Raw genomic sequence first — 14,587 nt, 5'->3', positions numbered from 1 at the left:
ACCGGACATAAATCCAGGAAACCACGTGACATCAACCTCATAAACATAAAACATAAACAACCTATGTACGGTATGCAAAAGTCCAATCAGGGGGGTTAAAATGACCACATCGAAGCAATTCATCTGAGAAAGCAATATTGCAAATTGACATTTGCGCTCTCTCTCTCTATTTAAGAGCTGCGCTCTTGTCGGTGGAGTAATCGCCATTCCTCTCTTCTTCCCGCCAAAACCTTCACCTCCCGATACGACACGACCTGCACCTTCTCTTTTATTTGTTTCATAAATGTTATCCTAGGTCTACCCCTTCCTCGCTTCCCTTAAATTTTTCCTTCTATAATGTTTATTATAAATGAATCGTGTCGTATCAGGTGGCCAATCGTATTTCCTCTCCGGTTCTCTATAGTCTTCAATATGGTTCTCTTTTCTTCAACTCTTTCCAGCACTTTTTCATTTGACACCATTTCAGTCCAGCTTATACCCTCCATCCTTCGCCAACACCACATCTCAAACGCTTCCAACCTCTCTCTGTCTCTCTGTGTCATAGTCCACGTTTCACTTCCATATAGTGCAATGCTCCAAATATATGATTTAATAAACCGTTTCCTTATTTTTAATGATATGACATTTGCGCATATAAGAGTAAATGCGCAATGCAAACAAATGTCAAATAGTACACCCTAACACCCCTGGGGGGTTAAAAAGGCCACATCGAAGCAATTCATCTAAAAAAGCCTTTATTGAGCGTTGATCCCGGTTGCTACTTACTGATGTAAGTGTAAGTGTAAGTAAGTAGTCGTTACATGAGCCATGTCAGCCTTTGGCGGCTCAATAATAACCCTGACACCACGGTTGATGAGGTTGGTAATTCACCTCACAACCCACACGATAGAAGAAGATCTAAAAAAGCAATATTGCAATTTGACATTTGCGCATATAAAAGTAAGTGCGCAATGCAAACAAATGTCAAATAGCAATATTGATGAATTGCATCGTTGTGGCCGTTTAGCCCCCCTGTTTTTGCAAAGTAATAAAGTCACTGGTTGCACTTAAGACCTCCTGGTTACATGTCGTTTCTGTAATAGACCAAAAACAACTACAAAAACATTTTATAATTATGCCAGCAGTGGGATCATATAAGCTAATAATAATAATAATAATAACCAGCCGGGGATTGTCTTTGGGTGCACTCCCATAGTGCATACAGGGATAATCGCCGGTTGGTGTCACACCACATTTAGATTAAACTGTCTTAAGGGGCCTCTACGTGTTGGCTTCGGCCCCACGCACGCCTTCCAAAAGTCCGGGCCTCAATAGGCCCGAGATATGAAAAAGACATACAATAATAATAATAATAATGGTTCACAATTTCATCACTGTTTACATATAATTCGCTGAGCTCAGTGCCTCCCCTCAATCAACCGGAGGGGGTATGGAGCATACTCCACCACGCTGCTCCCCTGCGGGTCGTAGAGGTGATTTTTCTGGTAATAGCCGGGACCAACGGCTTAACGTGCCGAAGCACGGAATCCTGTTACTTATTCAGACAATCAGGTGATTCAATCCTGCAATATCCTTACCAAATAAAGGACAGTCTCACAAAGTGGTTTCGACAATGTCACCTTTAGGAATCGAGCCCGGACCTTCAGATCGTAAGCCTAACGCTCTAACCACTAGACCATGAAAGCTGTTATATCAACCTTTATGAGCCACGCTCTTGTCGGTGTAGCATTCTCCATTCTCGTCTATCAAACGCCAATTCCTGACTTCCTTATAAGACACGACGTTCGCCTTCTCTTTAATTTGTTCCATGTAAGCTCTTCTTGATCTTCCCGTTCCTCTCTTTCTTTCATCTTCCCTTCTATGTTTTTAATAAATTAGTTCTGTCGTTTTAAGTGGCCAATAATCTTGGCCAATTTTGCTATCAATATCAACCTACCTGATCTAATATTCTATCAAATATCAACAAGTTAAATTCGGACTATGTCAAAGGCCTCTTATTCTCACTTGTCACATGTAAAACTAGATTGACAAGTAAAAAAAGAATCATAAAAATTTGCATATGCCGGATACGTTTTGCCAGTTGCGTTTCTGTTCTTTTACTTTACACGTTATTTTTACTCTTTCTAAATTTAATTTTATTTTTTCCAAGGCTTTTTCTTCGGCTTTTCGAAAAAATGAAAATGGATTATAGTGTTAACTATTTTTCGCCGTTTTCGCCGTGTTGGGATATTGCTGTCAATAACGCATATCAGGACCATCTGTACCATTTTCGTCATTTCCATAATCTCCATACAGGGTAAAAAAAAAAACATCCTTACAATTGAATTTTACTTACACCCAACACTCAGAATATACAGCGCGACAGGTCTTATGACTGTCTTATACACACATACCTACACAGGCATTTATAACTACTTACAGGTTTTTCCTTTTGTTCTTTGTAGTAAAGTCATAGAATAAAGAATAAAATATACTACATACATATTAGAAAATCAGAACGGCAACTCTCCGCTCCCCACCAGCGGCTGAGCTAGGTTTACCTCACTCCCCCTCGGTCTCACTTTAGTCTTCAATCGTGTGGGCGTCAGACGTCACACACACAGATCCGCAAGTATGATGACGTCTGTATAAAACTATATTTTTTTGTATGAAGTGACTAAAGTAACCAAACAATTTCAATGTCCCTCCAGTGTTCAACAACCGACAATGTCTCCGAGCGTATTGCCCCTTCTGCTGGCCTGCTTGGTGTCGGCTTCCACTGGGCAGGACTCTACCTCCACGGAGAATAGCGGCAATAAAGTCAGCAACTTCTTCAACGGAGTCAACAAGGGTATCCAGAAGGAAATTGCCGATGCCAAGCACCCCGTCGAGGTGGCTGCCACTTATATTGGATCCAGTCAATGTAAGATTAACATACATACGAGTACAAGGTAAAACACATAATAACGGGATGACTTAATAGAGAGAAGCAGAAATTTGATGAGTTTTCCGATAGGAAATTCCACTTGATATCAACTCACAATCAGGCGTCTTATGGCTGTTGATCAAAACCGTCGATATAATTTTTGCCGCGCGGCGCGGCGCGGTTGCTGTGCCGCGGGTGCTATTTCGAATCTTTATGCCGCCCTTTTGCGTTTTCCACGCGTACACAAGATCATAGCACACACATTCTCCTTACTGATAGATACATACATACACATAAACTCACGCCTATTTCCCACCGGGGTAAGCAGATACTATAGAATTCCATTTTCTTCGAACCTGACACACTTCTCTTGCTTCCTCCACATTGATTAATCGCTTCATACACGCACACCGATTCAGAGTAGATGGTCCTAAAGGTTTACCTTTTCTAAGGACATCTTCTTACTTATGTATGTTCTTTATTTTAATGGAGTTTCTTCTTTCAGGCTCAAACGTGAAGAAGATCGTCGGAGTGTCGTACGAATCATTCGAGGGTGACAAGGAGCCTGATCTAAGCCAGCTCACACTTGACTATATCACCAGGTAAACCATCCCTTAAACATGCCCTAATAGCCCTATCGCACTAGGACAATGTGGTGCCGCAACCACGGTGGCGCCACCAACAAAATGTATGCAGTGGTATAAAGCTGATTGTCCGAAAGTAAAAAAAGAAACGTTTATTATTATTATATTAAAGAAACGCGCTCGGTCTGCGATTGTTGAAGTTAAGCAACTTTCGCAAAGGCCGGTCATAGGATGACCACAAAAAAAGTTTTCATCTCGAGCTCCTCCGTGCTTCGGAAGGCCCGTTAAGCCGTTGGTCCCGGCTGCATTAGCAGTCGTCAATAACCATCAATCCGCACTGGGCCCACGTGATGGTTTAAGGCCCGATCTCCCTATCCATCCATAGGGAAGGCCCGTGCTCCAGCAGTGGGGACGTTAATGGGCTGGTGATGATGAGGCAGCCAAATTACTAAATTGTATAACAATGGCCCCGATTCCTGCAGACACCACCTAATTTTATTTTAGGTTATATCCGTCATTTTCGTATCCGTCGAAAAGGAAAGGGACGGATGATTCACAGCTCTTAATTTTAGGAAGAATGAGTAAATTAATGTGTCGGGTTATTGACTGACGTAAAATTTTTAGACGGTTGGTTTAGATTTGTGCTTAAAATTGACGTGTGTTCCATAAATTTTATGCTTGTCGATTACCCGTCCCTTTCCTTTTCGGCGGATAAGAAAAGGACAGATATAACTTACCATAAAATTAGATGGTATTTACAGGAATTAGCACCAATATTTTATGTTAATTTTTAAAAGAAGTCTAGCGCCCTGTGCTGAGATTTTTCTTGCAGCTTCTTTTCCCCAGCTATAGATACAGGTTGTGAGAAGCTGCAGTAGTTTTTTTTATGTAAAAAATGATTTTATGATATGCCCGGGAAGACAAGAGGTGAACGAGTTCTATGTATTTTATTACATTAGCTATTAGACCAGCTTAAAAAATGATTCTTTTTCAATGCTTCTCCTTAGTGACTACACAATAACGTACAAGATAGACTCGGCGGCGCGCTCCATCCCGCAGTCCAAGGACTACGACCCTCACCAGAAGCTGTTCATCTTCTTCCACGGGTTCACTGACGACCCCACCCAGGCTGGGTTCAGTAACATCAGCACTGCTCTGTTTGCCACTGGTAAGGACATTCAATTCAAAACACTATAGCCAGAATAAGAAATAGAAGAAATAGAATAAGGAATAATACTCCGTATAGAACGGCAACTCTCCGCTCCCCACCAGCGGCTGAGCTAAGATTACCTCACCCCCTTTCAGTCTTACTTTAGTCGTCAATCGTATGGGCGTCAGACGTCACACACACTGATGCGAGTGTACAATTACGTCAATGTGTAGTGTCTGTGTAAAACGAGAATTTTGTACTTAAAATATATCTTTTTTTTAGGTGTCTTATCCAGGGCCTAGATTTCCAGACATAATTGTTACACAATGGTGACATAATGTGATGTAATGATATGATGGAAATGGTCTACAAAAAAGCCAGGCCTGTGATTAGGGCTGTGTAGAGATTGATCTTCTAGAGTCTATACCCTAAATTTAATAATTTAAAAAATCGGCAATTCTTACCACTAGTCGCTAGTTTATAACAATTATTGTAGGTTTACACCGGTTGCTGTCTTTGATCTACGATTTAATAACATTTAATGATGCAATTTACAAAGGGAAGCATGATAGCTATGCATGTCACATGTTTACAAGAATCTCACACGCATAGTTAACTAGATAATCTTACTTAGATAAGTATGTCATAAAATTCACCGCAGAATCTATAATAAAATGTAAATTTATTGAAATGATTTCATCGGAACAGTTTAGCATACTTGACTAATACCTATATACGTAAACTCGCGCCCGGATTCCCTAATGGGGTGGGCAGAGCCACAAGTAATGAAAGACAACTTGCAGCCACTGTTGATATGAAGTCCTAAGATGGATATGATGAACCTTATGGTGTAAAAAATATAATCCTCTTAGACGACGCCCTGGGGTCTGTTACATAAAACTTACAATTGTAAATTACAAAGACAATTTGATGTACATTGCGGAGTGTATGATCACGAATATTTTGCAGTTTCATATTAGCTACGTAATTAACACCAAATTGTCATTGTAATTTACAATTATAAGTTTTATGAAAGAGGCCTCAGCGTTCCCTATTTTGTCCGGCTAAATAGTTAATACCATTTGCGGCAAATCTACAATAACTCACGACCAAAAAAAACTATAAGTACTTATTCCAAGATCTAGGAAACGGGCGAATCGCTACGTGAGTAGTTTTTTTTTCTTGACTTTTTGTAGATTTGCCGCTTTGCTAGATAGCACAACTTTTTATAGAAGTCTACATCTTTGATATAGATCTTTATTGTCTTTATATTTTTGATAATGTCTTTGTCTATAAATATATTGCTCTTTTTCAAGAGAACCGGTTTACTATTCGTAGGTCGCCAATAGCCGCAAATGGCATTAAGTACTTGGCCGGAACAGCCAGTACTAGAATAACATAGAATCTAGGAGTTCCATGCATTCGATATGATTCACGTGTTTGCATTAAAACGCCGTGGGAATTCTAATGGCCGATTGTCGTCATAGCAATTATAACCATCTTCTATTTATTCTGTAAATAGTAATATGGCGCTATAGACTGACGCCCGGGTGAGAGCCTACAGCGTTCCCCATTTGTCCGGCCAAGTAGTTAATGCCACCTGCGGCAAATCTACAATAAGTCACGTCAAAAAAAAATAGACTGATGTTACTTTGCCTTTTTTGGGTTCCGAACCTCAAAATGAAAAACTTTTTTTTTGACGTGACTTTTTGTAGATTTGCCGTAAATGGTATTGACTACTTTGCCGGACAAATGGGGAGCGCTGAGGGATCTCACCCGGTACAAAATTTAAGACAACAAACCTGGTGCCCAGTTGGGCAAAAGGAAAACCCGAACCCTTATAGAATATAGTGTTGGCAACATCAAAGTCTTAATAATATTAAATTTTACTGTAAGTAAGGCCGCCTATTGTACTAATTCTATTTCTCTTTTGTTTTGTATTTTGTTTTTTCCTGTTTGTGCAATAAAGTATTTGTTATGTTATGTTATATTTTACTATGGCAATATTACAGGATTTTACGCCACGGACTTTGCCGACGGGGCATCTTTTTATTGTCTACTAACTTATATCAAATCAATCAATCAATAATACTTTATTGCACAACAACATATACAAAGGACATAAACATACGAATAAAACATAAGCACAATAGGCGGCCTTATTGCTAAACAGCAATTTCTGCCAGGCAACCTTAGGGTGAAAGAAGATTATTCATTGGAGCACGGGCTGGTGCAATAAACATATAAAAAAAAATATATATGTAAATAATTTCCTAGTTTTTAATTACAATATAGTCCACTTAACATCTCGAAGGGTTTTATTAACCGGAGCAACCATCGCCTCCAACATATAGAATCACTTTGCTCTCCATCCGACCATCTATCTGTCTGTTAAGGACCTTTTCATCGGAGACAGCATTTCGATTTACAACCCTGTCACATAATTTTGTGAAAAACAATCAAGCTACGTTAATCATTAATCGAGGAACCGATTAGTATTTTGTTAGTATTTTGAGTATAATATGATCTATGATATTTTTGGACAATGGAAACATTAAATAAAATTCTAAAACATAACTTATCAGAACGAAGGACAGATCATTGTCGATAAAAAATATGAACGACCCAATTTCGCATAACGACTAAGTATTCTGTTATTTCCAGGTCACCACAACGTCCTGGGGCTGGACGCCAGCTCCCTCATCAAGTGGCTTTACCTGCGCTCCTCTACCTACGTGAGGTACATCGGAGAGAAGATGGGAGAGGTGGTGGCTGCGCTGGTGCAGAGTGAGTATTGTAGCTGCCTGTACATAGTAATTTTTTTGACGTGACATAGATTTGCCGCAGATGGCATTAACTACTTGGCCGGAACCAGTACATTGTATCTAAGTTATTATAATAAGTTATGCCTGTCATTTTCGGGACGGGTAATCGACAGGCATAAAATTTATAGAACACACGTCAATAGGCACAAATCTAAAACAACCCTCTAAAAATTTTACATCGGTCAGTAACCCGACAGAATTAAATTGACAATACATGTCACGTCAAATAGCGAGATACCTATTTGATTCGCTCGGGTTATTCATTCATTAAATCATTCATTTTTAAAATTACTTACTTAACATTTTTCAATCATCCGTCCCTTTCTTTTTCAGCCGATAAGAAAATGACAGGCATAACTTATTATAATAACTTAGAATCAATGTACTGGTTCCGGAATGTACTGGAATCAACACCATTAGCTGCTTTTCTTGTTCACATTATTCGTTCTTGTACTAAAGAGCTTTGTTACCTAAAGGTTAGGTTTGATTGCTCCGATATATACTTTGATACGGCTCGAAGGACCACTTTTTTGTTATGTTTTATAGTATTTCTTGAGAGAGCATTGTCTTATTAATTGAAACGCGCCTATTACCCACCGGGATAAGCAGAGACTATAGAATTCCATCCAAAATATCAAATTACAAAAATTAGCGAAACCTTGTGCGTGAGAAGATCGAAAGAACCTTGTGCGAGACGGCAATATATGACAGTGACAATTACGTTTAGTTTAGTTACAATACTAAACAGGTAACAAAGCTCTTTACATAAGTTTTGCACCTTTTTACTGCTGGGAACATTTCCAAAGCGGGAGCATTACTGGGAACGGCACATCACTGCACAAGATGCTTCGAATTCAAATTACAAAAATATCTTTATTCAGTAGGTAACATAGTTACACTTTGAATCGTCAATGGCCCCGATTCCTGCCAACATCTCCTAATTTTACTTTAAGTTATAAGTACCTGTCATTTTCTTATCCGCCGAAAAGGAAAGGGACGGATGATTGACAGCTCTTCATTTTAGGAAGAATGAGTAAATAAATGAATAACCCGGGCGAATCAAAAATGTATCTCGCTGGTATGCAAACCGTTTGACGTGTGCTGTCAACTTAATTGTGTCGGGTTATTGGCCAATGTAAACATTTTAGACGGTTGTTTTAGATTTGTGCTTAAAATTGACGTGTGTTCCATAAATTTTATGCTTGTCGATTACCCGTCCCTTTCCTTTTCGGCGGATAAGAAAATGACAGATATAACTTAAAGTAAAATTAGGAGGTGTCTGCAGGAATCGGGGCTATCAATGGTGCTAATTCCTGTAAATACCATCTAATTTTTACATAACGAACGTCTCATCCGCCTAAAACTACTGCAGCTTCTCACAACCTTCAGCTTCGAAATTTGGTCACAGACGGTTAACTCAGTATATCTACATGTAGTAATACAAGTACAAGTTACAAACATAAATGATTAAGGTCATAACATTTATATCATTACATCCGCAATGTCCGTAATAAGGTAGTTTTCAATGGCGATGGAGGAAATGTGTAGTAAACAAGATATTTTGTTTCTTAAGTACTTTTATAGTCAATCGCAGTAAGACTAAAGAATAGTAAGGTGATGCTCCTTCTTCTATCGTGTGGGTTGTGAGGCGGATTACCAACCCCATCAACCCTGGTGTCAGGGTTATTATTAAGCCGCCATAGGCCTCTGACATGACTCATGTAACGACTACGTACTTACACCAGTAAGTAGTAACCGGGACCAACGGCTTAACGTGCCTTCCGAAGCACGGATCATCTTACTTTTGGACAATCAGATGATCAGCTTGTGATGTCCTAACCAAACAAGGGGTCACAAAGTGATTTTTGGGATTTGTCCCAACCGGGATTCGATCCCAGGCCTCCGGATCGTGAGCACAACGCTCAACCACTGGACCACGGAGTTGACAAATGTATCTTAGTGGATATGAGTCACTTATGCTTCTAGGAGTAGTTACCTACAAGCTATCTTCCTCCGTACCTAATAGGGCTCATTATCTTTAACGACTATCTAGGAAGTATTGAAGCAAACAAGTTTTTTATTTATGTATATTTTCCATTCTATTTGTCGTAAATAACATAATAAGACTAAATAACAGCACTTTAGAGTAGTTCAACCATATTTATTATGTCCAGTCTAGTAAGTAATAGTAGTATCATAGAATAAGGAATAATACTACAGAACGGCAACTCCGCTCCGCTCCCCACCAGTGGTTGGGCTAGGTTTACCTTACCCCTCTCGGTCTTCTTACTTTAGTCTTCAAAGTTATCGCGTCCGTGTAACAGCCTCCGTGGTCTAGTGGTTAGAGCGTTAGGCTCACGATCTGGAGGTCCGGGTTCGATTACCGATGGGGACATTGTCGAAATCACTTTGTGAGACTGTCCTTTGTTTGGTAAGGACTTTTCAGGCTTGAATTACCTGATTGTCCGAAAAAGTAAGATGATTCCGTGCTTCGGAGGGCACGTTAAGCCGTTGGTCCCGGCTATTAGCCGTAAAAACACCTCCACCAACCCGCAGTGGAGCAGCGTGGTGGAGTATCCTCCATATCCCCTCCGGTTGAGTGCCCAGCAGTGGGACGTATATAGGCTGTTTATGTGTATTTGCATGTGTGTAATCGCGTCAGACGTCACACACACAGATGCGCGTGTACGATAACGTCAATGTGTAGTGTCTGTGTAAACGAAAGGGGTGGAGGGGGGTCACCAGGTAGCAGATAGCCTATCTCCATAGAGAATTGTATAAAATTGCAGTGGCCACCCATGACCCAACCTGTCGCATGGGAGTTCGGAAATGTCGGTCTTACGAGGGTAAAGGCCATTTTTTACGGATTATTTGTACCTACCGACTCGCGAAAATACTTAAGTAACTCAAAATTGGAATGATTTCCTTTTCTCAGCAAAGAAAGCTAAAAGAGAAATTTCCGTTTCAAAATAAAATCTCTGCTCTAGAGCAATTTCTTCCACTACCAGGAAACAAACATTTACCACACTAAGGATGCTTTGCCTTGCCTTTTCTTCTTGATTGTATCAGTCGTTATAAATACTTAGTTCCATTTTTATCGAATCGTTGAATCATCTCATAGGTATTAAATCCAATAATAGAATAATTGCTATCAATGAGAACAAGTCAACTTGATTCTCACGACACCTATAATTACGGAATCCTTATACGGAATATATCGCAATAGTCGCGGCGAATCTGTTCCGGTCTTTATTTGCGACCATCTCTGTATATCTGTTTAAATTCAATTCAAATTCAAAAATATCTTTATTCAATAGGTAACATAGTTACACTTTGAATCGTAATTTTTTACAAAACGAACAGTGCATCCGCCTAAAACTACTGCAGCTTCTCACAACCTGTATCTATAGCCGGGGAAAAGTAGCTGCAAGGAAAAACTCGGCACAGGACCCAGACGTTCTTTTTTAATAAAAAGATAAGTCTATTTACATCTGTACATGGTTTTCAATACATATATACACTTATTATGTAGATATTATATAGACTTAACGCGCCTTCCAAAGCACGGATCATCTTTCTTTCGGACAATCAGGTGATCAGCGTGTAATGTATAATTAAACTGGGAATCGCAAAGTAATTTTCGTGATGTGTCTCCACCGGGATTTGAACCCGGGACCTCCGGATCGTGAGCCCAACGCTCGTGGACCACGGAGGCCGATCTTTGGCATTTATAATAGGTATTGCTATAGAAAATTCCATCGAGACAAAATACAAAAAGTATAATTAATTAATGCGCATTCTTGTCGAAAAAGGAATGCTTAAACTAATAAAAACTATAATTTAAGTATTATAACATTTATAACGCTATTAATAGACAATTAATTAATTATTATTGATCAACGAAAACCACTTGTCAAGTAGATCAGGCATAAAAACCGAACAAGTATTCGAATCGAACTCACGCATTTAGGGTTCCGTACAGTCATGACCAATATCATGTACCCTCTTTAGAACCCTGTCGCACTATCATAATTCTCGTAAGGCCCGGATTTCCAGACACAATAGTTAAACAATGGGATTTGGATTTTAAAAGGACTTTGGGCCTTATAAATTTGACATTTAATGAGGCTTACGGTTTAAATTGTCAAAAAAAGTTAAAGTGACATGGTTGCAAAGTGTACACATATTGGAACTCGTGACCGGACACCGTAGAGGATATTCGCGTTATGATTATGTATTTTCACAAATACATTAAACACAAAGAAATAATTATAAAAGCATGTGTTTTTTTTTGTCATTCCGTTTAGGATTTAGCATGAGTATTATTACAATTGGTCGGCTTGTTTTAAATAAGACTCAAACCACGTACATCTTGTATATGGACCTCCCTAATTTTATTAATCAAGAGCGGAGCTTTTAACTACAGAACCCTAAAATAATTGTATAAACTTGAATATAGTAAACGTAAGTATAATTAACGTATAAATTATCATACAAGATACGAGAGTAAATATTATTTCCACGTAGATATTTATACTTTCTGAAGGTCAATATAAATAGAGTTAGACGTGTTGATAGATTAGATAGATAAATAAAAAACATTAATTTATTTAGTCTACAGACACACATGCTCTCTCTCTATTTAAGAGCTGCGCTCTTGTCGGTGGAGTAACCGCCATTCCTCTCTTCTTCCCGCCAAAACCTTCACCTCCCAATACGACACGACCTGCACCTTCTCTTTTATTTGTTTCATAAATGTTATCCTAGGTCTACCCCTTCCTCTCTTCCCTTAAATTTTTCCTTCTATAATGTTTGTTATAAATGAATCGTGTCGTATCAGGTGGTCAATCATATTTCCTCTCCGGTTCTCTATAGTCTTCAAGACACACATGCATACACACATAAATAATATAATAATGAAAATTTTTATTCAGGTAAAACCTACGACACATATACATTTATGACATTAAAATATACACACACTAATATTTAGTTGGAAAACATAAACTTGAATATAGTAAGTAAGTATAATTATTAACATAATAAAATATACATACTTATCAACAGAATCAAAAAAAAGAAAGAATTTAGAGAAAAAATAAGAGAAAATTTAGTATCGATCGCCATCGACTCGCAAAGAAGAAGAAGAACAGAATCATGGTCTGAATGATCTCTCAAAGTTTTCGTTACGTTGTTACTAACTGTATATTATACAGGTGTTAGTGACATCGTAAGTAAAGAATTTAAAATAATTAAAAAAAAACATGAATTTAACGACGAAAAATACCACTTGATATCTTACTTAGAATCATAGTCTGAATCACCCTTAGTATTCGTTACGATGTCACTAACACCCTGTATATAATATTATATATTTTTCCCCAGGCGGAGTAGACCCGGATCAGATCCACATAATCGGGCACAGTCTGGGCGCCCATATCTCCGGGTTCACCGGCAAGCAGTTTAAGAAACTCACCGGACTACAGGTGGCTCGGATTTCAGGTCGGTTTTGTCTAGCTTTTGTCACCTTTTGTTGACTCCTTTAGCCAAGTTGCAATTGTCTATGTAAGTACCAATGTTGCGCCAAAACACCTGATTCCTTAGCCAAGTTGCAAGACGATTGTAACTACAGTTTCCCTTTAACGTGACTACTTGGCCGGATAAATGGGGAGCGCTGAGGGATCCCACCCGGTACTTACAAAATTTTAGACAACAGGCCTGAGGGTGCCCGGTTCGGCACGAACCTCGACTCAGGGCGTTGTCTGAGACTGTAGTGGGCCACGACGCAACCACCACCACGCCGACGGGATTGGTATCGAGGTTCTGAAAGATAGAATAAGAATGGGTAGGATTTACAATTAAAAGATTGAATGATGACGAATGAAAGTGCAAGAGGCATAATTGCGAAAAATGGGGAATTAAAAAAGTCGCAATTCAACAATTCATCTAAAAAAGCAATTTCGCTATTTGACATTTGATGGATAGCTTCAATGTGGCCTTTTTAACCTCCTGGTAGGGTTAGAGGAACAGAATGTATGTGTGCAAAGAGTAGGATATTATTATAGGCGAGGTATTTGATCTTTTTCTATCGTGTGGGTTGTGAGGTGGTTTACCACATACGGTACCTCCCCGAAAAATAAATAAACTTGTCTGTAAGTGTCGACATATTATTTATTTTTCAGGTCTGGACCCCGCCGGTCCTTGCTTCAGCCATGTGGACGAAGACCTGCGGCTGCTGAAGACGGACGCCAAGTTTGTGGACGTCATTCACAGCGACGGTGGCGTGTTCGGGCTTATTGATCCTATTGGTAAGTTGATAAATCCGCGATAGCCTAAGAGGTTAAAAACATCCCGCATCCATTAATACGAAGTAATCATCGAACAAGGGGGGGGGGGGGGGGGGGGGGTTAAAATCACACATCATCATCAGCCCATTAACGTCCCCACTGCTGGGGCACGGGCCTTCCCTATTGATGGATAGGGAGATCGGGCCTTAAACCACCACGCGGGCCCAGTGCGGATTGATGGTTATTAACGACTGCTAATGCAGCCGGGACCAACGGCTTAACGTGCCTTCTGAAGCACGGAGGAGCTCGAGATGAAAACTTTTTTTTGTGGTCACCCATCCTCTGACCGGCCTTTGCGAAAGTTGCTTAATATCAACAATCGCAGACTAGAATGGAGAATGCTACACCGTGGCTCTAAAATTGATGTTTTTAACCCCCCTGATCAAATAGCTGGTTGCTTCTCCTCCAGGACACGTGGACTACTACCCCAACGACGGGTCCCAGCAGCCTGACTGCCTGTGGCAGACCTGCAGCCACAGTCGCTCCTGGCTCTACTACACGGAGTCCGTGCTGAACAACGACGCGTTCCCGGCTGTCAAATGTGACAACTGGGAAGACTTCAAGAAGGGAGACTGCGGCGATGAGCTCAGGTAATACACCACAGAGTTCATACAAACAAATAAACTCGCATTCGCTAAGGGGTTTTGCTAACAAAAGCCTCAAAGTGCAATGTCGGTTGTAGGTACAGTCATAGACTAAAAAACAATCATAGAACGGTAACTCTCCGTCCCGCACCAATTCGTATCGGCCGCCGACTTCACCCCCTCTGTGACTCT

General features: G+C 39.8%; 1 protein-coding gene and 1 long non-coding RNA gene across 2 annotated transcripts in view; one reads left to right on the top strand and one right to left on the bottom strand.

Annotated features, from left to right (window-relative positions):
* The window catches only part of LOC126376634 (phospholipase A1-like), a 40,412-nt gene that overhangs the window by 24,588 nt on the left and 1,237 nt on the right, over positions 1–14,587 (top strand). Inside the window, exons 2-8 of the mRNA XM_050024158.1 lie at positions 2,691–2,902; positions 3,411–3,507; positions 4,497–4,657; positions 7,304–7,426; positions 12,850–12,966; positions 13,647–13,772; positions 14,221–14,401. Coding sequence (XP_049880115.1) covers positions 2,707–2,902; positions 3,411–3,507; positions 4,497–4,657; positions 7,304–7,426; positions 12,850–12,966; positions 13,647–13,772; positions 14,221–14,401 — 1,001 coding nt within the window. The 5' untranslated portion in view covers positions 2,691–2,706. The remainder of the gene's footprint in view (positions 1–2,690; positions 2,903–3,410; positions 3,508–4,496; positions 4,658–7,303; positions 7,427–12,849; positions 12,967–13,646; positions 13,773–14,220; positions 14,402–14,587) is intronic.
* LOC126376787 (uncharacterized) lies at positions 201–12,228 on the bottom strand. Its single transcript, XR_007567768.1, has 2 exons — positions 12,173–12,228; positions 201–236 (listed from the first exon to the last, which is right to left on the bottom strand). It is a non-coding gene; the product is annotated as an uncharacterized LOC126376787 (long non-coding RNA).

This window comes from Pectinophora gossypiella, chromosome 21 (genome assembly GCF_024362695.1).
Source record: "Pectinophora gossypiella chromosome 21, ilPecGoss1.1, whole genome shotgun sequence".
In the NCBI taxonomy this organism is placed as follows: domain Eukaryota; kingdom Metazoa; phylum Arthropoda; class Insecta; order Lepidoptera; family Gelechiidae; genus Pectinophora; species Pectinophora gossypiella.
The sequence above is the reverse complement of the archived record's forward strand: the minus strand, read 5'-3'. Positions and strand labels throughout refer to the sequence as shown.